The sequence below is a fragment of the Scyliorhinus canicula genome, chromosome 3 (genome assembly GCF_902713615.1).
Source record: "Scyliorhinus canicula chromosome 3, sScyCan1.1, whole genome shotgun sequence".
Classification (NCBI taxonomy): domain Eukaryota; kingdom Metazoa; phylum Chordata; class Chondrichthyes; order Carcharhiniformes; family Scyliorhinidae; genus Scyliorhinus; species Scyliorhinus canicula.
Window position 1 is genome coordinate 244330836 of NC_052148.1, and position 22765 is coordinate 244353600.

The window sequence follows — 22765 nt, forward strand, 5'->3', positions numbered from 1 at the left end:
GCGCAAAATGCGGATGCGCGTCGATGATCGGGCGCAGTTAGGCCGCTATTTTTTTAAACGGTCGCAGCTTTGTGTTTCAAGTTCGGGGAGGTTTTATTCATTTATTTTATTCAATTAATTTTTTTTTTTCAGTTATTTTATTCATTTTATTTTTTTTACAAGTTCGAAGTGTTTTATTCATTTTTTCATTTATTTTATTCATTTTATTTTTTTACAAGTTCGGGGCGGATTTTATTTGATAAAATTTTACAGGAAAAAAGTGCAGAACTTTGGACAGATGGAGACTCCATACTTTCCGACACAGGAAGGCCTCACCTTCATCCAACAGGTTCCATTGGAGGAGCGTGTACGAGGGCCAAAGGGACCCAAAGTCATTTCATCAATTTTTATCAGCAGCAAACAAGGTAAGAGAAAATGGTGGGTCGCTCAGGTCGGCCGGTGTGGGTCGCTCAGGTCGGCCGGTGTGGGTCGCTCAGGTCGGCCGGTGTGGGTCGCTCAGGTCGGCCGGTGTGGGTCATTCAGGTCGGCCGGCGTGGGTCGCGAAGGTCGGCCGCGTTGGGTCCCGAAGGTTAGCCGGTTGGTAAGAATGGGTCCCCAGAAAAAAAGTTTGAAGAACACTGTTCTAGGTGGTAGGGGTCTCGAGTTTGGAAGATACTGTCAAAGGAGTCTTGGTGAGTTTCTCCAATGCAACTTAGAAAATAGAACATAGAACATAGAACGATACAGTACAGGCCCTTCGGCCCACGATGTTGCACCGACATGGGAAGTCAAAAACTAAAGGCCATCTAACCTACACTATGCCATTATCATCCATATGCTTATCCAATAAACTTTTAAATGCCCTCAATGTTGCCGAGTTCACTACTGTTGCAGGTAGGGCATTCCACGGCCTCACCACTCTGTGTAAAAAACCTACCTCTGACCTCTGTCCTATATCTATTACCCCTCAATTTAAAGCTATGTCCCCTCGTGCTAGCCACCTCCATCCGCGGGAGAAGGCTCTCACTGTCCACCCTATCTGACCCTCTGATCATTTTGTATGCCTCTATTAAGTCACCTCTTAACCTTCGTCTCTCTAACGAAAACAACCTCAAGTCCATCAGCCTTTCCTCATAAGATTTTCCCTCCATACCAGGCAATGTCCTGGTAAATCTCCTCTGCACCCGTTCCAAAGCTTCCATGTCCTTCCTATAATGAGGCGACCAGAACTGTACGCAATACTCCAAATGCGGCCGTACCAGAGTTTTGTACAGCTGCAACATGACCTCATGGCTCCGGAACTCAATCCCTCTACCAATAAAGGCCAACACACCATAGGCCTTCTTCACAACCCTATCAACCTGGGTGGCAACTTTCAGGGATCTATGTAAGAAGGTTCACACTGCTGCCACGGTGCACCAGTGATGGAGCGATTTAAAGGAGAAGGTGATGAATAGGGTGCCAATCAAGTGTGTTGCTTTCTCTTGGGTGATATTAAGCTTCTTGAGTGTTGTGGGAGCAGTGTGTATTGGGGCGCAGGAGACGTCTGTTGTTATAAATACCCAGTTCATGGTTCATAGAAATATTTCAGAGGTAATTTTTAGTTCAGGGAGGATTCAAGTTTAACTGTAGAAAATGGGATAAATGCGACTAGAGCAGCTTGAAGACTGATAATGCCAGAGTGGCAGGCTGGCAGTGCCAGGGTTCCTGTGTGGTACCAGCAGTGCTAGGGTGCTACCCTGCCCAAAGTGCATGCAGCTAGGGGCCTCCGATCCTTTGGGAGACCCCCACGAGTGCCTTTCCGTCTGGTCCGTGTTTGTAGAGACCAGCACTGAATGGCACTTGCCAAGGTCTTCGAGGTGAAGGAGATAGGTCCCAATGCCTCAGATAGCTCAGGAATCTGATCATCAAAGTTGGGCTCGCTGCCTCGCTTTAATATGCAGATTTTCTAAAAGGTAATCCTGTCCCCAATGGGCCTGATTTACATTGCAAACTCTCACAAGGCGTTGCAAGCTGGATAGACCCTGGGAGCTTCTATTGGCGAGCTGCTTTCCGGGCGCAACATAGCCGTAAAATCATGCCCTAAATGTCTACACTTTGTTGGGAACACAGATTCGGGAATGGCAGTGCCTGCAGACATGCTGCCCAAGACTGCTGTTTATCACACATGCCACGCATTCAATCTTCGAGAATTCCATAGGAGCTCACCAGAGACAAGCCCCGGAGATGCAAACAATAGCAGCCCCTTCCCTAGAATAAGCTGCCATGTTCGGAGGAGTACTTTCCTTGTGAATGTTTTGTACCAGAGAAAATCTCATCCAATGATACCGATCCCAGGGTTGGGCATAAGAGAAACAGATATGGAGAATGGTGATGATGAGACACTCAAAGAGAGCACAGTGTATGTCGGGAATAGGAAAATATCGCTTCTGCCATGCTTTGTTATGCATGGAGATAATTTCTACAGAGGAAAAGGTGTGCTTATTTACACTGGAATCAATCAGATAACAATGTTTTGCAGAGTCAAGTCACGCCAAATACATCTGTTGTACATGGGGTGCAGCATTGATAATTCTGTCACTTATCTGAGTGCTAATATTTACTATTTGTAATACATTGGATTAGGATCACTATTTTGGATTGATGCCATTTGCAATTCCTAAGAATTTTCAGCAACAGCCATTTTTTTATATACCGCTTTGCCCAGAGCAGTAGGGGTCATTGAAAAAGGAAATAGAGAGAGTACAAAGTCAACATGATACCTTAATGGTAAAGGTCGGGACCAAAGATTCCGACAACCCGAATGCCAAGGGAGATACAGGGGACTCAAAAGAGTGGATGCCCTGGAGGAGTTTAGGAAGTGCAGGAGGATACTTAAAAAATAAATTAGGTGTGAAGAAACATGAAAAAACACTGGTGGGTAAAATAAATCCTAAAGTGTTTTATAAGTAAATTAAGGGCAAGTGGGTAACCAGGGAAAGCATAGGGCCCACAGGGACAAAAGTGGCAATCTGTGCATAGAGCCAAAAGTCTTAGATAAGGCATTGAATGAGTGTTTTGCATCTGTGTTCACCACAGAGAAGGTTGATCTAATTATAGAAAAGTGGATGAATCCCCAGGCCAGATGAGATGTATCCTAAGGTGGCAAGGGATGAGATTGCAGGGGCTCCAACACTAATTTTGAAGTCCTCTCTGACCTCAGGAAAGGTGCCGGAGGACTGAAGGACATCTAATCTGGTATCATTATTCAAGAAGGGAAATGGTGAATAACCAGGCCAGTGAATATAACATCAGTAGTAGGGAAATTATTGGTAAAAATTCTGAGTGGCAGAATGAATTTCCACTTGGAGAGGCAAGGATTGATCAATGATAATCAGCATGGATTTGTCAGGGAGAGCATGTCTAACCATTTTGTTGATTTTTTTTGAGGAGGTGACTAAGTGTATAGATAAGGGATGTGCAGTAGACACAGTCTACATGGGCTTCAGTAAGGCTTTTGACATGGTCCACATGGGATTCAGGGCAATTTGGAAAATTGGATCTAAAGTTGCCTTAGTGGCAGGAGGCAGAGGGTGATGATACAAGGTTGTTTTTGCGATTTGTAGTCTGCCTGGATTGGTTCTCCACTTTGGCAGCAAAAACAAGAAGACAGACTATTATCTGAATGGCCATAAATTAGGAGAGGGCAATATGCAACGGGACCTGGGTGTCCTGGTAAACCAGTCAGTGAAGGTAATCATGCAGATGCAGCAGGTGGTAAAGAAGACAAATGGTATGTTGGCCTTCATTGCGAGAGGATTCGAAAACAGGAGCAGGGATGACTTGCTCGGTGTGGGTGAAGTCACACCTGGAATATTGTGTGCAGTTTTGGACTTCTTATCTGATGTAGGATGTTCTTACTCCAGAGGGAGTGAAGGTTTACCAGACTGATTCTTGGGATGGCGGGACTGAAGTATGAGGAGTAATTGAATCAGTTAGGATTGTATTTGCTGGTGTTCAGAAGAATGAGGGGGATCTCATAGAAACCTAAAACATTCTAATAGGACTAGACAGGGTAGATGCAGGAAGGATGTTCCCAATGGTCGGTGTGTCCAGAACCAGGGGTCACAGTCTGAGGATATGAGGTAGACCATTTAGAACAGAGATGAGCAAAATTTTCTTCACTCTGTGGAATTCGTTACCACAGGAAGCAGATGAGGCAAAAACATTGCATGTTTTCAAGAAGCAGTTAGATATAGCACTTAGGGTGAAGGGGATCAAATGATATGGGGAGAAAGTGGGATTAAGCTATGGATTTGGATGATCAGCCAGGATCCTAATGAATCCGCAGGCTCGAAGGACCAAATGGTCTCCTCCTGCTCCTATTTTCGAAGTTTCTATGTAGGGTTTGTAGTTTGCTGTTTGTAGGGTACATTAAGATTTAGACGTAAATGCGCGGGGTGTGATCAGTAAGTTCGCAGATGACACGAAAATCGGTGGTGTGAAAAATAGCGTGGAGGAATGCCTTAGATAACAGGATGATATAGACAGGCTGGTTAGATCAACAGAGCAGCGACAAATGTAATTCAACCCTGAAAAGTGTGAGGTGATGCATTTTGGGAGGATGAACAAGGCAAGGGAATACACAATGAATGGTACAACACTAGGAAGTACAGAGGGCCAGAGGGACCTTGGTGTGCATGTCCACAGATCCTAGAAGCCAACAGTACAGGTAGATAAATTGGTTAAGAAGCCATATGAGATACTTGCCTTTATTAGCCAAGGCATAGAATAGAAGAGCTGGGAGGTTATGATGGATATGTATAAAATGCTCGATAGGCCACAGCTGGAGTACTGTGTGCAGTTCTCATCGCCACACTGTAGGAAGGATATGATTGCACGAGAAAAGGTGCAGAGGAGATTCACTGGATGTTGCCTGGGCTGGAGCCTTTCAGCTATGAAGAGAAGCTGGTTAGGCTGGAGTTGTTTTGATTAAGGTGTACAAACTTATGAGGGATATAGATGAGGTAGATAGGAAGAAACATTTCCCCTCAGTAAAGGAGTCAAGAACCAGGGGACATATATTTAAGGTAAGGAGTTGGAGACTTAGTGGGGATATGAGGAAAGGCTTCTTAACCCAGAGGGTAGTGGGAATCTGGAACTCGCTGCCTGAAAGGGTGTTTAAGGCGGGAACTCTCACAATCTTTATGAAGCATTTAGATGAGCATTTGAAACACCATATCATACAAAGCTAGGGACCAAGTGCTGGGAAATAGGATGAGAGTGAATAGGCGCTTAACGGCTGCTGCAAACACGATGGCCCAAAAAGCATCCTTCTATGCTATAAAACTCTGTAATTTGCACCAAGCCTCACACTCAATTTGCCCTGAAGTCAGCCAACACAAATCTAGGACTGGATCATTCGCAAATTTGAATTAATTATCTGGATTATGTTCAGCAGTGAACTGCTTCTTTCCTCGACAACCAATACAAAAATATGTGTAATATTTACTCATTTGGTGAACAGTTCAATAATTGACTGCATTAACCTGAATAAGGTGGGCGGAAGCAAAAGCTTCGATGTCACAATGTGTAATATAACATCGTTGAATGAACAAAAATCAAACCAGAACAAATTGGACCAATATTTCTGTGCAATTCTTAGAACATTTACTTCAACAATTGCAGAGTACATTGCCAAATGGCCTATGTTTGGCATACATCATTAATTATGCAACTGAAAGATTTTCTTAATCAGCAATACAATAGATTGAATCCCTCCTTAGACATATGTGAGCCTTAAAATTGATCAAGAGGTTGATTGCTCTCAGGTTTGGAGCGGTGTTAAATTTATAACAAGTGCTGTCTTTTCAAGATGAGAAGGGTGAGGGATAAGGGGCGGAATTCTCCGACCCCCCACGGTGGCCTGGCCCGCAATCGGGGCCCAACGATCGGTGGGCGGGCCTGTGCCGTGGGGGCACTCTTTTTCTCCCGCCCCGCCATGGCCTTCACCATTGCGGGGGTGGAAGAGACCCCCTCCCCTGCGCATGCGCTGGTATGACATCAGCAGCCGCTGTCGCACCGGCGCACGCGTGGACTTCCGCCGGCCGGCGAAGGCCTTTCGGCCCCAGCTGGCAGGGTGCCAAAGGCCGTTCACTCCGGCTGGCGGAGCGGGAGCCACTCCGGCGCGGGCCTAGCCCCTAAAGGTGCGGAGAATTCCGCACCTTCGGGGAGGCCCGATGCCAGAGTGGTTCACGCCACTCCATCCCGCCGGGACCTCCCCCCCCCCCCCCCCCCCCCGCCCCGCCGGGTCGGGGAGAATCCCGGCCAAGGTTCAGGAAAGAATGCTCATTATTTCTTGCTAATCAACAAATGCATTTTTCCTCAAGACGTTGCCCATGTAAAGGTTGATTTTCGAGCAATGATGGAATCGTAGATTGCGATTCAGCCACCGTGTTTCACTTGGCGTGGAGCCGTGCGAAATGGGTGAATCCCATGAGAGCCCCAAATCGGGCTCCGTGCTGGGTGCCCAGCCGATCGCTCAACACACTCCACCCAGCTCAATCTGACAATCTGAATCTTGCCCTCGTTGGGTGTGATCCAAATCAGCATATTTAAATGAGCCATTAAGCTTTCACCTTCCACCCGGGAATCAACAGCCAAGTCTGTGAGATCTCGACAAGGCACTGTTTAGCACGGGCTTCCACAATCGTGGCACGATGGCACCTTGGAGGTCTCACAGCTCATTAAAGCCGCCAGTTCAGGAAATCGGCGGAAGTGCGGCCTCGGTGGGAAGAAACTCCACGAGTCGGAAAAAAAAAAATGAATAGCGGAGTGAATCTCGCCGCTGCAGCCGCCGAGAAACACCTTGCCAAACATGACCGAACCTTAGTTTCAAGTCCGCTGATTTACTGAATCTTTCTGGGGTTCTGAGGGGAACTGAGGGCACAGGGGATCGAGTGGTGGGTAAATGAATGAGGGTGGGTGAGAGTGGGTGAGCGTGGGTGAGAGTAGTTGAGGGTGAGAGTGGGTGAGGGTGAGTGAAGATGAGTGTGAGTGAGCATGAGATTGAGTGTGGGTGAGAATAAATGAGAGTGACTGTGGGTGAGATTGAGTGCGGTTAAGAGTGGGCGACGGTGGATCTGGGTGAGGAAGTGTGTGTGAATAGGTGTTCCCATTATAAATGATGCTCATAGAAATTATTGTAGTATCTATGAATTTAATCAGCTGGTCAAATACATTTTAACTTCTTTAGAAGAGCTTTTGAAATCAAACTAATACACTGATTTACGATGGCTGCCACATGTCACCTGATATATCTGGCATCACAGGGTTGCCACTTTTCGCAAGTTTCCAATGTGAATTACAATTAAAACATGCCAAACCAATCTCTTGTGGAATATTACATCAGTTGATATCAATAATTCAAAAATTTACTGAAACTTGTAACTGCCTCTTACTATTTACATTTCTATAAAGCTACCTTTCAGACAGAGTGAAAAAGTCTACCAGGATAATGTCTAGATAGATGTTGATATATTCTTCTTGGCTTACCACAGGGAAGAATGCTCCATTCAGTAGTGATGGCTCAAACATTGGAGAAATTATTCACCCAAACTATAATCTAATTGGGGAAAGTCAGCATGGCTTTGTAAGGGGAAAGTCATGTCTCACACATTTGATGGAGTTTTTTGAAGGGGTAACCAAGAAGGTAGATGAGGACAGTGCAGTCGACATTGTCTACATGGACTTTAGCAAGGCCTTTGACAAGGTATCACATGGTAGGTTGTTTCAAAAGGTTAAATCTCACAGAATTCAGGGTGAGGTAGCCAATTGGATACAAAATTGGGTTGGCGACCAAAGCCAAAGGGTGGTTGTGGAGGGTTATTTTCAAACTGGAGGCCTGTGACCAGCGGTGTACCTCAGGGATCAGTGCTGGGTCCACTGTTATTTGTTATATATATTAATGATTTGAATGTGAATGTAGGAAGCATGGTTAGTAAGTTTGCAGATGACACCAAGATTGGTGGCATACTGGATAATGAAGAAGGTTATATAAGATTGCAACAGGATCGCGATAATTTGGGTCAGTGGGCCGCTGAATGGCAGATGGAGTTTAATTTTATAAATGTGAGGTGATGCATTTTGGTAGCTCAAATCAGGGCAGGACCTACTCAGTTAATGGTAGGGAGTTATAGAACAAATAGATCTAGGGGTACTGGTTCATAGCTCCTTGAAGGTGGAGTCGCAGATGGATAGGGTGGTGAAGAAGGCATTCGGCATGCTCGGTTTCATTGCTCAGAATATTGAATACAGGAGTTGGGACGTCTTTTTGAAGTTGTACAAGACATTGGTAAGACCCCACATGGAATACTATGTTCATTCTCGTCATCCTATTATAGGAAGGATATTGTTAAACTAGAAAGAGTGTACAAGAGATTTACGAGGCTGCTACCAGGACTTGATGGTCTGAGTTATAACGAGAGGCTGGAGAGGCTGAGACATTTTTCCCTGGGGCATATAAGGCTGAGGGGTGAACTTATAGAGGTCTATAAAATAATGAGGAGCATAGATAAGGCAGATAGTCAACATCTTTTCCCAAAGGTAGAAGAGTTTAGAATCAGAGGGCATAGATTTAAGGTGAGAGGGGAGATTGTTTCCCACAAAGGGTGGTGAGCATCTGGAACGAGCTGCCAGAGGCAGTGGTAGAGGAGGGTATGATTTTTTCCTTTAAAAAGCAGTTAGGCAGTTACATGGGCAGAGTGGGTATTGAGGGATATGGGCCAAATGCAGGCAAGTGGGACTAGCTTTGTGATAGAAACTGGGTGACATGGACAAGCTGGGCTGAAGAGCCAGTTTCCATGCTGTAAACATTTACGACTCTATGACTAATATCCAGGGTCTGTCCAGACATGAGCTAATCAATTATTTTTTTGTTGAGTACACTTATCATTGGAGAGACAAATGACCAGAATAACCGTTTCAAAATATTGTTCATTACAACGCCCCAAATTGCCAAAATCAACATAAAAGAAATCTGTCAATGACACTGTAACACCATCTCTCTCTCCTTTATTCTCAAGTTGGAGCCTTCCTGCCTCTAAGTCCATCCCCACAGTGCTCGAAATGTTTTGCCTAAGGGGACTCAGCTATATTTGCTGCCTGCCTTGCTGTTGGGGTTGCTGCTCTTCCTGAACTGTAATGTTTAATTTTTGAAACACACTAACACAGTTCCAATGCTATACTGTGGTGTTATAACGAATATTCCCTTGCTGTCATTTATTATTCTGCCCATAATCAAAAGAGAGACTTTTACATCTCCATACTGTAGCATGGCATGGGAATCTGAGGCTGGGACAAATGATGGCTTGCAATGTGTTGCTATGTTTTTATGTCATTGTTGTTATCTCAGTCAAACAGCAGCACATCTGTAATAAGTTTTGTTCTGCTCCTGAATCAATTCAATATGGCAGTGAGCAAACATCTGCAATATGCCGCATGGAAACACACCCGTAGTAGCTCAGTTGGCTGGAGGGCTGGTTTAATAATAATCGTTATTGTCACAAGTACGCACACATTAACACTGCAATGAAGTTACTGTGAAAAGCCTCTAGTCACCACATTCAAGAGCCTGTTCAGGTACAAAAAGGGAGAATTCAGAATGTCCAAATTACCTAAAAGCATGGCCGGGATTCTCCTCTACCCGGCGGAGCGGGGGGTACCAGCATGATGGAGTGGCGTGAACCACTCCGGCGTCGAGCCGCCCCAAAGGTGCGGAGACTTCCGCACATTTAGGGGCCAAGCCCTCACATTGAGGGGTTAGGCCTGCGCCGGAGTGGTTCCCGCTCAGCCAGCTGGCGTGGAAGGCCTTTGATGCCACACCAGCCGGGGCCGAAAGGACTTCGCCAGCCAGCGTAAGTCCGCACATGCGCGGGAGCATCAGCGACTGCGGACGTCATCCCGGCGCATGCGCAGGGGAGGGGCTCACTTCCGCCTCCGTCATGGTGAAGACCATGGCGAAGGCGGAAGAAAAAGAGTGCCCCATGGCACAGGCCCGCCCGCCGATCGGTGGGCCCCAATTGCTGGCCAGGCCACCGTGGGGGCACCCCCCCAGGGTCAGATCGCCCCGCGCCACCCCCAGGACCCCGGCACCCGCCCACGCCGCCTGCTCCCGCCGGTAAGGTAGGTGGTTTAATCTATGCCGGTGGGAGAAGGTTGACAGCGGCAAGACTTCGGCCCATCGCGGGCCGGAGAATCGCCACGGGGGAACCCGCCGACCGGCACGGCGCGATTCCCGCCTCCGTTGAATCTCCGGTGGCAGAGAATTCGGGACATGGCGGAGCGGGATTGACGCCGGCCCCGGGCGATTCCCGCCCCATGTCTTTCGGGACTTGTGGGAGGAAACCGGACCACTCAAGGAAACCCATGCAGACACAGGGAGAACGTGCAGACTCCTCACAGACAGTGACCCAAGCGGGAATCGAACCCGGGACGTTAGAGCTGTGAAGCAACAGTGCTAATGCTAACCACTGTGTTACCATGCCGCCCTGTGATGTGGAGCAATGTCAACAGCGTGTGTTCAATTGCCGCACCAGCTGAGGTTATTCATGGAGGCCCTGCCTTCTCAACACTGCTCCTTGCCTGAGGTGCGGTTATCATCAGGTTAAACCACCACCAGTCAGCTCTCTCTCTCTCCCAAAGGGGAGCCTATGGGATTTTGTCAACTTTTCTTTTATGAAGTAAGTAATCAACTATTAGGATTGTTTAATTGAGAATCAGTATGTGAGACTCTTCAGAAGTACCACAAAAGGAGTTCAGGAGTCCTTATCTCTGTCTTAAATGGGTGTTGCAGCTGTAATATCCCACATGCGGCCTATGGGTCTATGGAATGACTAAATTCCCCGTGGTTCTCGCGGAGTACGAGCTCCACCGCTGAGAGGCGGGGGAATATCAGTTAGCACTGTATAAAAGGTCAGCCAGCAAGGCACCGACCAGAAAGAGACCCAGTAGGTGTATATACCGTAATTGTAAATAAATCAAAGTTCTTTATTTGACTCGGTGTGGACTCCCCTTGTCCTTATTAAAGCAGCAATATCGAGTCTAATTGCCCAATGCATAGAACAGAGATCGCTGATTGTAACTTTCAAGTTTGGCAAGAGGAGGGAAACTGTTGGCAATGGATTAGTTGCCTCCTTTCCCTTCTTCTAAATCAAACATTTAGAACTGATGCTGCAACATTCCATTCCCAAAGACCTTTGGAAGTCCCCCCCCCCCCCCCCCCCCCCCCCCCCCCCCCACATCTCAGCATTATAAATTGGAGTTGTCACACGTTGCCTGTTACTAAATAGGTTATCAAAACACATTGCAGATGAAGCCATTTAAATCCTAGCTGTAAGGGACATAGGGAATGCTTTTGTCCTTGTTGTACCTTTTCAAGACTCCTTGCTGCATGCAATGATAACAGAAGGTTGGCAGAGATCTATTCTGCTGTATCTCTGTTGAGACTGTACTCTGTGCCAATTGTAAAGAAACAGGGAGCAGAAAGCAAGGCTTCAGAGTAATATTACAATTGAAGGAGGCAACATAGTTTTGTGCTGCACACTTGTTGCTGACATTAGGTGACGGTTGCCAAGTGCAATCTATGTCCAAGGTTGCGAGACCATCGATGGTTGCTAGGAGATCCAACTGCATATTAAAATTAATTTAAAACCCATAAAACATAGATTCAGTGAATAAATTTTCACATTTAAAAAAACTTTTTTGTTTGTTTCCTCCCTGCTGGCAGCTATGGTTCTCAGAAGCCATTGTGGTAATTGTTCTGCTACTTTGTGTCCAGTTTCATTTGTGACGTCAAGAGATTTCTCAATGGTAATTTCCTAATAATTGAGATTGTTGGAGAGATTAAAAAAAGGAATGCAAGAAGAATCGGGCAGCTCAGAGGTTGCTGTGCCCAAGTGTCACTCCTTACACTTAAATTTAATGACGCAGTACACATTCCTCACATCAGCAGAGGACTATTTCATGCATTATCACCAATTCACAAAGGAGGCCAGGCCAGAAGCCCCAGGGGTTAATTAATAGATATGAAGGCCTAAGTAACCATGAATGCTGAAACCACAGCCCCCACAGCCCTGCTACTACACTGAGGATACACACCAGGATTGTGCAGCTCTACCAGCAGAGGGATACTCTCTATTTCCTAACCAAAGAGAGCCAAGAGGTCCAGGAAAACCCTGGTACTAGCTTACAGAAGCCAAGCACCAATGGTATAGGCAGGAAAATCATGGGCAATTGCAGGTCTCTTGGGCCAGCAGTTATCATAGAACATAGAACAGTACAGCACAGAACAGGCCCTTCGGGCCCTCGATGTTGTGCCGAGCATTGTCTGAAATCAAGATGAAGCTATCCCATTCCGTCATTCTGGTGTGCTCCATGTGCCTATCCAATAACCGCTTGAAAGTTCCTAAAGTGTCCAACTCCACTATCACAGCAGGCAGTCCATTCCACTGCCTAACCACTCTCTGACTAAAGAACCTACCTCTGATATCCCTCTATATCTCCCACCCTGAATCTTATAGTTATGCTCCCTTGTAACAGCTACATCCACCCGAGGAAATAGTCTCTGGACGTCCACTCTATCTATCCCCCTCATCACCTTATAAACCTCTATTAAGTCATAGATTCCCTACAGTGCAGAAGGAGGCCATACAGCACATTGTGTATGCCCTAACCCAAGCCCACTTCCCATCCTATCCCAATAACCCCTTAACCTAACCTACACACCCTGGACACTAAGGGGTAATTTAGTATGGTCAATCCACCTAACCTGCACATCTTTGGACTGTGGGAGGAAACCGGAGCCCCCGGAGGAAACCCAAGCAGACATGGGGAGAAAGTGCAAACTATACACCAACAGAAATCCAAAGCCGGTATTGAACTTGGGTCCCTGGTGCTGTCAGGCAGCGGTGCTAACCACTGTGCCATGAGCTTAGCATTCCAGAACTTCAGGCTGTCAAAACAATTGATGGCCCTAATTCGAATTCTGAGGTGCCCTAAAAAGATTAAAACCTGCTCTCACCTGTAAATGTTTGGCTTTGCTGCAAACATCCCCAGGCCCTCTCTGGTGCAGCAGAACTGCAGGAGGATTTCACAGCACCATATTCTTCAGAGATCCCTCCTTTAGGTGGTGGGGGAGGGGCAGCTGACTCAAGCAGTGGTCAAAATCTGATCCTTCCCTCGATCCATGAAATCCCCCAGGAATCCAGGGGCCTTCAAAGCAAGTGGCGATGGTGGGGGAGAGCACCAAGCAGGGCAGGCAGCCAGCACTTCCCCTGCAGAGAGCAGTTTCTTTGAAATGCAGCTAACAAGCTGAGGGGTCAGAGCCAGATGCTGCAAGGCGAGAGAGAAAAAGGCAGAAGAAGCTCAGGACCTGGGAGCAGCAGGTTCCCAAGGCAGCTTGAAGCCTCTGAGGGTGGCTAAAGAGCCAATAAGGGAAACTTGGACCGGTTCAGACTGATCAGCAGTACCCTTGTGTCTGAGAAGCCTCGTGAGAGGGGAGAAAGACTGCTGTCAGGAGCTTGTTCATGCCTGGTGACTGCTGCACTGACAAGCTGAGACATTATCTAGGACAAAGCTATGGAATATCAGCGGTGAATAATCTTGGTACATAGTTTTCCAAAGTTACAATTTCCTCTGATTGTTTATACAGTTTTGATGCCAGTGGAATGAAGAAAACTTGTAAAGTCCAGCCACTTAAACACAGGTGATGATTGAAAGGGCAGAAACCCAGTAATCTGGGACGGCATGGTGGCACAGTGGTCAGCATTGCTGCCTCACAGCTCCAGGGACCCGGGTTCAATTCCGGCCTCAGATAATCATCTGTGTGGAGTCTGCACTTTCTCCCCGTCTGCGTGGGTTTCCTCCGGGTGCTCCAGTTTCCTCCCACAAGCCAAAGATGTGCAGGTTAGGTGGATTGGCCATGCTAAATTGCCCCTTAGTGTCCAAAAGGTTAGGTGGGGTTACTGGGTTACAGCGATAGGGTGGAGGCATGGGCTTGGGTTGGGTGCTCTTTCCAAGGGCTGGTGCAGGCTCAATGGGCCGAATGGCCTCCTTCTGCACTGTAAATACGATGATTCTATGATTATAACTCCAGCATTTCGTTCTTGTAATTGCAGCTGAAGAAGTAAGCCTTCTTAGGATGGCAGGGGCATTGACTTCAGTACTTCAGTAGGAGTCTTCACAGGCCCAGGCCTTCCGGGATGGAAGGCAGGGACCAGAGTGAAAGTCAGACATACATCCGGTTAGCAAGCCAGTTTGTTGCTGGCGCCAAGATATCAGGGACTGCTGAGGCTACCCACAGTACCCAGTTGTGGGTGTATTTGAAGACGGCAAAATCAGGCAGGTGTTCTGACTGCCATCAGGACTGGGAGTAGGTACCCTACCTGTGACTATTTTTTAAATAAGTGCTTAAGAGTTGGAACATTTCTAAAAACTGGATGAACATTACATTGAACAACACTGACAAAATAAATACTCTGAAATTCCGATGTTTCTGCTGGTCCCTCGTCAGTACCCCTGCAGAAAATCTGAGCGAAAAAGTATTTTTAATATCAGTAAAATTTACTGCGCAAAATTTGCTTCTCTCATCATCAGTAATGCATAACATGCAGTTCTAAATATTGTGAGACGTTCAAAGAATCCTGAAAGAAATGCAAAAACATTTTAACTCTTCCATGTTGCCTCTGCCACCTTTTCTGAAAGGTAGGGACAGCTTTTAAAAAGATGGAGTTCGTGAAATCTGTAAACTTCACATGGATTAAGGCTTCACAACAGATGCAGATCTCTTTCATGATAAAAGCGCGTAGGCTGCAACAGCAGAGTGAGCTGAGGCAAGGATGTAACTTCACCTGTTTGCTTTCAAAATCTACTCACCGTATGACAATCAGCTCTACCCAGACTCGAACGAAAGCCGGCAGTGGACCAAAGGCTTCCAGGATGTACGTGTAGTGAGCACCCGATTTCTTTATACTTGTCCCAAGTTCAGCATAAGAGAGCGCTCCTGACAAACAGAAAGGAACAGAGAGGAAAAATAAGCAACTTCTCAAAAGTATTGTTCTGTACAGATCTGTGAATGCGGAAAGTGTCATATCTGGTATGTACTCAGCTCAGTTCAAAGTTTTGTTACAGAAGCAAAAGAATCTTGGAACAAATGCAACTAACAACCCCCCCTCCCCGGCCACCCGCCTCCAGTAACAGTGATTTCCGACTGGTTTTACTGACCTTGTAAGTGGGTAGGGGTGGGGGTGCGATTGGTTTGATAAAACAGCATGGGGTGGGCTCACAATTTGTTCGCTCCTACCAATTCAGAGACAAACAAGTGCGTCATAATCAACTTCAGAATGTGCCTCACAGAAATTAGTCAGCACAGACCTGAGAGGGCCTGTTCAAAACAACAGAACTTATTGCTTTATAGGAACGATGCTAGTTAGCTCTATGTAGCTCCATGTTCGCAACAAAATGATACACTCTGTGTTATCAGGTCACATGGCCTTTTGATTTTAAGCATTGTTGTCCATGGCATTTCACAGGGGCTCAGTCAGTCTCCCAACGTAAATCCAGCGGGAGGCAAGTGGAACCCTCTGGGAAACAACTTAAAATTCATTTTCGGCCATTCATGTGAGGATCCCCAGCAGATTGTAGGCATTGTATGGTCAGGCTTACTATAGGCAATGCAATGGAACACCTGCCGGGAAATATATAAGCCACTCATTCACATTTCTGTGTTTTCTCCCCAGAAGAAAGAAAGCCCATTGATTTCTTTTGACCACTTATTGTCCTCTGCTTGACATCAGGATTGATCTGTGTGCAGCAACATGGAAAAGAACAGATTAAATGACGAAAAACTGCAGCTCAGCTGTAGTAAAATGCATGACACATTAGAGATATATTTATCTTGTGCCTTTCATATTCTCAGGATGGTCCATAATACTTCACCACCAATTCATTGTTTTCTAAATGTAGTCATTATTTTATAGACTAACAAAGCAATAGCAATGAGATGTACAAACAGATCATCTGGTTTTGAGGGATGGAAGCTAATGAAAGTTCAGAGAAGGTTCTGCTTTACTTATGAAAAAATGGCATGGGGGGATCTATTACGCTCATTTGAACAGGCTGATAAGGCCACTGTTTAATATGTCATCCAGAAGACAACACCTTTGACAATATATCACCCAGTCAATGCTGCACTTGAAGTGTCAGCATAGATTCTGATCTTAAATACCAGATTGGGGTTCAGACACTCAACCTACAGACTCAGTGGCAAGAATACTACCACGAACCGGCATATACGTCAAATCGTACAATGCTTTGGTCCATATAAAAACAGTTTGCTGATCATTATCAAGGATTTCAAAGCACATCATTTGGAAGGTAGTGATGCAATCAAAGTCAGCATGGATTTACGAAAGGGAAAAATTCCTTGACAAATCTACTGGAATTCTTTGAAGTTGTCACTGATGGAGTTGACCAGAGAAAACTGGTGGGTGTGGTTTATTTAGATTTATAGAAATCTTTCAACAAGCAGTAAACTATGTAAAGTTAAAGCACATGGGATTGCGGGTAGTATCTCAGATGGATAGAAAACTGGTTAGCAGTCAGGAAGCAAAGAGTTGGAATAAATGGGTCTTTTTACAATTGGCAGACTGTGACTAGTGGGGTACCGCAGGGATCTGTGCTCGGACCCCCAACTGTTTGCGTTATATATTTATGATTTGGATGAGGGAACTAAATGTATTATCTGCAGATTTGCAGATGATACGAAGTTGGGTGGGCGGGTGAGCTGTGAGGAGGATGCAGAGTTGCTTCAGCGGGATTTGGACAAGCTGAGTGAGTGGGCATATGCATGGCAAATGCAGTACAATGTGGGTAAATGTGACGTTATCCATTTTAGCAGTAAAAATATAAGGCAGATTATTATTTGATTTGGTGTGAATTGAAGGAGGTGGATATGCAGCGAGACCTTGGTATCTTTGTGTGCCAGTCACTGAAAGCACACAGGTACAGCAGGCAGCAAAGAAGGCGAATAGTATGTTGGCCTTCATAGCAAGAGGATTGAATATAGGAACAGTGATGTTTTACTGCAATTGTATAGGGCCTTAGTGAGACCACACCTGGAGTATTGTGTGCAGTTTTGGTTCCTTATCTGAGGAAGGATGTTCTTACTATGGCAGGAGTGCAGCGAAGATTTGCCAGACTGACTCTTGGGATGGCAGGACTGTCATATGAGGGAAGACTAAATCGGTTAGGATTATATTCATTGGAATTCAGAAGAGTGAAAGAGGATCTTACAGAAACTCATAAAACTGCAAAAGTGTAGTGGCGCGATTCTCCGCAAATCCGGCGTGCCGTGAAACTGGCCGTGTTTCACGCCAGCTTCGGAGATCCGTCCCGGGACCCGATTCTCCCCCCCGGGCGGGGCCGGGGGAATCACGGCGACGCAGAGTTAGCGAACGTCGCTAACTCCGCCCGCCAAGAGTCACGCCGGCTGACGCGCACGATGACGTCAGCCGCGCATGCGCGGGTTGGACGGCTCCAACCCGCGCATGCGTGTATGACGTCATCACGCAGATGCGTTAAACTTGCGCATGCGCGGGCCGTCATGCCCCTCAGCCGCCCCGCGGACTGATCCTGCGGGGCGACGGAAAAACAAATAGTGCGCGGGTATCGGACCCGCTGCCCGCGATCGGTGCCCACTGATCGCAGGCCCATGCCACCCTTGGCACGGCCGTGCCAATCGGTGCCATGGCTGCCCGGGACGGGCACTTTGCGGGCGTTTTCACGAACGCTGAAAGCAGGTGTGATCGCGGCCGTGAAAACGGCCGTAAACTCCGTGGTATTTGGCCCATCGGCCTGCGGAGAATCGCTGTTCGCCGTAAAAGACGGCGAGCAGCGATCCGTGTCGGGGGGCGGCCGGAGGGGGGGGAGAATAGCGAGAGGCTGTGAAAATTGTCGGGAAGGCCCTCCCGCTATTCTCCGACCCGTCGTGGGCAGCGGAGAATCGCACCCTAGATTCATGAAGAATGTTCCTGATGGTGGGGGGGACCTGAACTAGGGGTCATAGTTTGAGGATAAGGAGTAAACCTTTTAGGACTGAAGTGAAGGGAAATGTCTTCATTCAGAGAGTGGTGAATCTATGGAAAGGCAACATGGTAGCACAAGTGGATAGCACTGTGGTTCACAGCGCCAGGGTCCCAGGTTCGATTCCCCGCTAGGTCACTGTCTGTGCGGAGTCTGCACGTTCTCCCCGTGTGTGCGTGGGTTTCCTCCGGGTGCTTCGGTTTCCTCCCACAGTCCAAAAACGTGCAGGTTAGGTGGATTGGCCATGATAAATTGCCCTGAGAGACCAAAAGGGTTAGGAGGGGTTATTGGGTTACGGGGATGGGGTGGAAGTGAGGGCTTAAGTGAGTTTGTGCAGACTCAATGCCGAATGGCCTCCTTCTGCACTGTATGTTCTATGTAATTTCAAGAAGGAATTGGATATAGCTCTTGGGGCAAAAGGGACCAAAGGATATGGGCGGATATCCATTCACGGCACGCCGGATTTGCGGAGAATCGCGCCCCTACAATTCAGGATATTGAATTTGATGATCAGCCGTGATAATAATGAATGGTGGAGCAGGTTCGAAGGACTTCTATTTTCTGTGCTTCTATGTTTATACGGGTGAAATAAGTAGTTGAATCAACTTGTGTTTGTGCCACTAAGAATGCCAAACTACAAAGGTTTAAAGTTCAATGCCCTGAATATGATGGGTTAGCTGATTGCAGTTGAAATAAAGGTGGCATTGGGTTGACAATTGACCTCGGTGTCCTGAACGAGGTAGTGGGAAAATCAGTCAGAGCTTCGCCACTTTCAATTGTTACGTAACAACTACTACTGAAAAAGTACATGCATGAGAGGACATTAGTGGAGAACAGGATTGAGTTGCCAACATTTCAGGACTGGCCTGGAGTCTCCAGGATTCGAAGAGCAATCTTCGGAACTTTGCTGTGTGCAACCCTGAAGGAAAAATCATTGGGAAATTAAAATAAGGATTTTTTTAAAAACATTTTCTCTGAACATTTCTCTTTACTAGTTTTTTAAAAATTGAAAATGACAAGGGGAGTGTGTCTGTGTGTCTGGTTGGGGGGGGGGGGGGGGGTGACAGCTGTTTGGCCGATAGCCATGCATCATTCGACTGGTTAATGTGTCTTTTTGTTTTCCAACAGACATCGGAAGGCAGTACGTCACAAGGATGGGTATTTTGGCCGAATAATGGTTGGAGCATGGGTGGGGGGTAAATCATGTGATGAAACCACCAGGAATACATTAAATTACAGTTGCCGACCCTAATTGCTCCTTCCCCAGGCACAATCGAAAGGCCTGCTTAAACCCACTCTGTAACCATACCAGTGGCCAACTGGGACTCGTGGGTCTGTGCATAGAAACAATGTGGAGTAGAGGACAGGAGATTACGTGCAGAAAAATAACTTCACCAGCCTTATCTGAACACTGAGCTGCTTTGCTAGCTTGAAATGCAAGTCTTAAAAAGTTTATGTTTGGAAAGTTTTGACAAAGTGTCATGCAGACTGGAAACGCTAGCTCCCTTCTCTCTCTCCACAGATGCTGTCAGACCTGCTGCTGTTGTCAAGTATTCTCTGTTTCTGTTACATTTTAGATGGAGTTGTTTCCTGTTATATTGTTATATTATTCGGGAAGAGTTAGAACTAATTGTTAAGCGAATGTTGCAGCCAGGGTGCCACATTTATTGCTCCATTGCAGTCAAGTGCTGAGCAATAATGTATCAATCCAGCGGTCGTATGGAAAGCTATAGCTCCAGTATTTTAAATCCAGAAGCGTGATTATTTTGAAAGTACAGGAATCAGAAGACATAGCGTATCCCATTTTAAATAAGACCTGTAGCGGAGATTTGGAAAAGTCAGCGAAAGTGGCAATGGTTAGCCATTAGTTTGATGACAAGACCGGAGAAAGAAGTGAAAGATTTGGAAAGCTTCACTTTAACACTTCCATTTGCCAACCATATTCCTGGACTTCCACCCCATTAAAGTTAATGAACTGGTGTCAAGTAAGGATTTGGAAGGTCAAAGGGCAGTGTTTTTGTTCCACGAGTATACCCATGGGTTGTGCTTTGGGCCAACATCATGGTTTACGGGAGGTGTGGAATGTAACCGGTCTTTCCCCAGTTGGCAGCTGAGATCACTTTGCCTTTGTTTTGGAAGAAGGGAGAAGGTGAAGCGAGAGAAAGAGACAAGAAGAAGGATGAATGGGAAACCAGAGACGCACTCTTGGGAACGTGTTCCACCCATTCCTCAATGATTGGATCACCAGAAAGCAATGAAAGGGTCAGTGCAGACGGACTACTCATTTAACCTAACTGCATAGAGTGGACCCAAGATAACATGCTGGTAATTCAGCATGCGTGCCGTTCTCTTGCTGTTGTAGAATTTGCTTGACGTACTGTTGGGCTCCCCTCTATGCCTCGTCTGATGATTTGGCAAGTTTTGTTGTCAGTATTGCATATATCCTCACCCAATGAAGAATTGTGCCCCCCCAACCCCCCCGCCCTCACCCTCCATCCGCCCCCCCCCCCCCCCCCCCCCCCCACACACACACAAAATAGTCAGATTTACAGATTTCAAACAAATCAAAGCTGCAGCAGAAAGAAATTTCTTCATCGATAATCACACAACTGAGGGAGAATTCGGAACGCCCAATTCACCTAACAAGCATGTCTTTCGGGACTTATGTGATGAAACCGGAGCACCCGGAGGAAACCCACGCCGACACGTGGAGAACAAGCAGACTCCGCACAGACAGTGACTCAAGCTGGGAATCGAACGCGAGTCCCTGGCGCTGTGAAGCAACAGTGCTCACCACTGTGCCACCCATGGATGAACAGTCTTATTTATCTTCGCCCACAGATATTGACACTCTTACATTTATAATCTCACAACTCCAACAGCAGTTCCAAATAACTTTAATTTCATTTCTGTCTTTGAAACTCTCCCTCCATTTATCAAGCACCATGTGCACACATGTCATCACACATGTCATCATAACTTCCTTCCATGACAGAACGCCTGAATGAAGCCGAGCAATGACATTTTGGCTATCCTTTAAAAGAGAAGTATGATGAGAGGAATGGAGACAGAATCTCAATACCACAATCTGCATCAAAAAATATTGCGCACAACTTACTCAATAAACGTTTCACAGATTTCACCCCCATTAACGACGATAAGTGCTCCAGGAATGTGACCTGCTCTATGTCATTCTATTCACAGCCAACTATACTGGGTAGCAGTTTGCAATCAAGGCAGTTTGTACAATCCAGGAAGACCCACGTTAGTAGCTTCTCCAATTCCACAGGACAGTGAGTATTGTCACAAGCAGAACAAAGACAATTCTGGTCCTCCCAAGATTGCAGCCTCAGAAGAGGGTACAAATAATGGGGAAGGGAAGAACGATAGGGGCAGGATTTTCTAATAATGGGGCTATGTCCTCACGCTGGCGTGAAAACCGGTGTTAATGACTCCGGCGTCAACGGCCCCCGAAAGTGAGGAATTCTCATCATTTTAGGGGGCTAGGTCAGCGCCTGAGTGGTCCCCGCAGCTGCAGCTGGCGGGGAACGGCACGCGCGAGTCCACTCATGTGCGGAACAGCCGGCGTATTTCCGCGCATGCGTGGGGGTTCCCTTCTCCGCGCTGCCTCCCGGGGCAATATGGCGGTGCCCTACAGGGGCCCGACGTGGAGTAAAGTAGGCCACCACAGAACCAGCCCACCCGTCGATGGGTAGGCACCAATCGCAGGCCAGGCACCGTGGAGGCGCCCCCCCCAGGTCGGATCCTTCCAAACCCCCTCCAGGACGGCCCCCGCACACTCACCTTCCAGATCCCGCCGGGAGGTGAGGAATCCACGCCGGCGGGACTCGGCCAAACTCGTTGGCCACTCGGCCCATCGGGGCCCGGGGAATCGCCGGTGGAGGGGCGCTGTCAATGCCCCCCGGCTGGCGCAGCGGGAATCCCACAGGCGCCCGAAAAATGGTGCCGGAGAATGGTGAAGCCGGCATCGGGTTGGAGAATTCCAGCCTATGTTTTACTTGTATCTGTGTGTGGTGAAGGTTTGGCTTTCTGTGAATAGTCGTTTCACTTTCAGATGTTAGTTTTCGTGTGTGTGGGCCTCACTTTTTATTTGTGTGTCTCACAAATAATAATTATGACTTTATATCATAATAATCTTTATTGTCACAAGTAGGCTTACATTAAACTGGAATGAAGTTGCTGTGAAAAGCCCCTAGTCACCACATTCCGGCGCATGTTCGGGTACGCGAAGGGAGAATTCAGAATGCCCAATTCACCTAACAAGCATGTTTTTCGGGACTTGTGGGAGGAATCCGGAGTACCCGGAGGAAACCCACGCAGACACAGAGAGAACACGCAGACAGTGATCCAAGTCGGGAATCGAACCTGGGACCCTGGCGATGTGAAGCAACAATGCTAATCACTATGCTACTTGTCTGCCCTATCACTGTGCTACCGTGCCACCCTATGTCTATGTATGCAGAGTCTCAATTTTGCGTTTCGGGTGAATTGTGTTATCGTATACAGTGACGTCCCACTGTTCAGAGGGGTTACGTTCCCATGAAACTGCATGAGCAGTAAAATCGAAACGCACTTTTCAATGGGAATCAATTAGATAGGTACCAGCAAAGCGAGGGAAGCATCAGTTGGTCCGGTTACTGTATAACTC

At 46.9% G+C, this 22765-nt stretch overlaps 1 protein-coding gene across 3 annotated transcripts in view; it reads right to left on the reverse strand.

Moving 5' to 3' along the window:
• Positions 1 to 22765, reverse strand: part of slc7a11 (solute carrier family 7 member 11) — a 242286-nt gene that overhangs the window by 191236 nt on the left and 28285 nt on the right. For all 3 annotated transcript variants that reach the window (XM_038792505.1, XM_038792506.1, XM_038792507.1), the window contains exon 2: positions 14890 to 15016. In XM_038792505.1, the coding sequence (XP_038648433.1) occupies positions 14890 to 15016 (127 nt within the window). The remainder of the gene's footprint in view (positions 1 to 14889; positions 15017 to 22765) is intronic.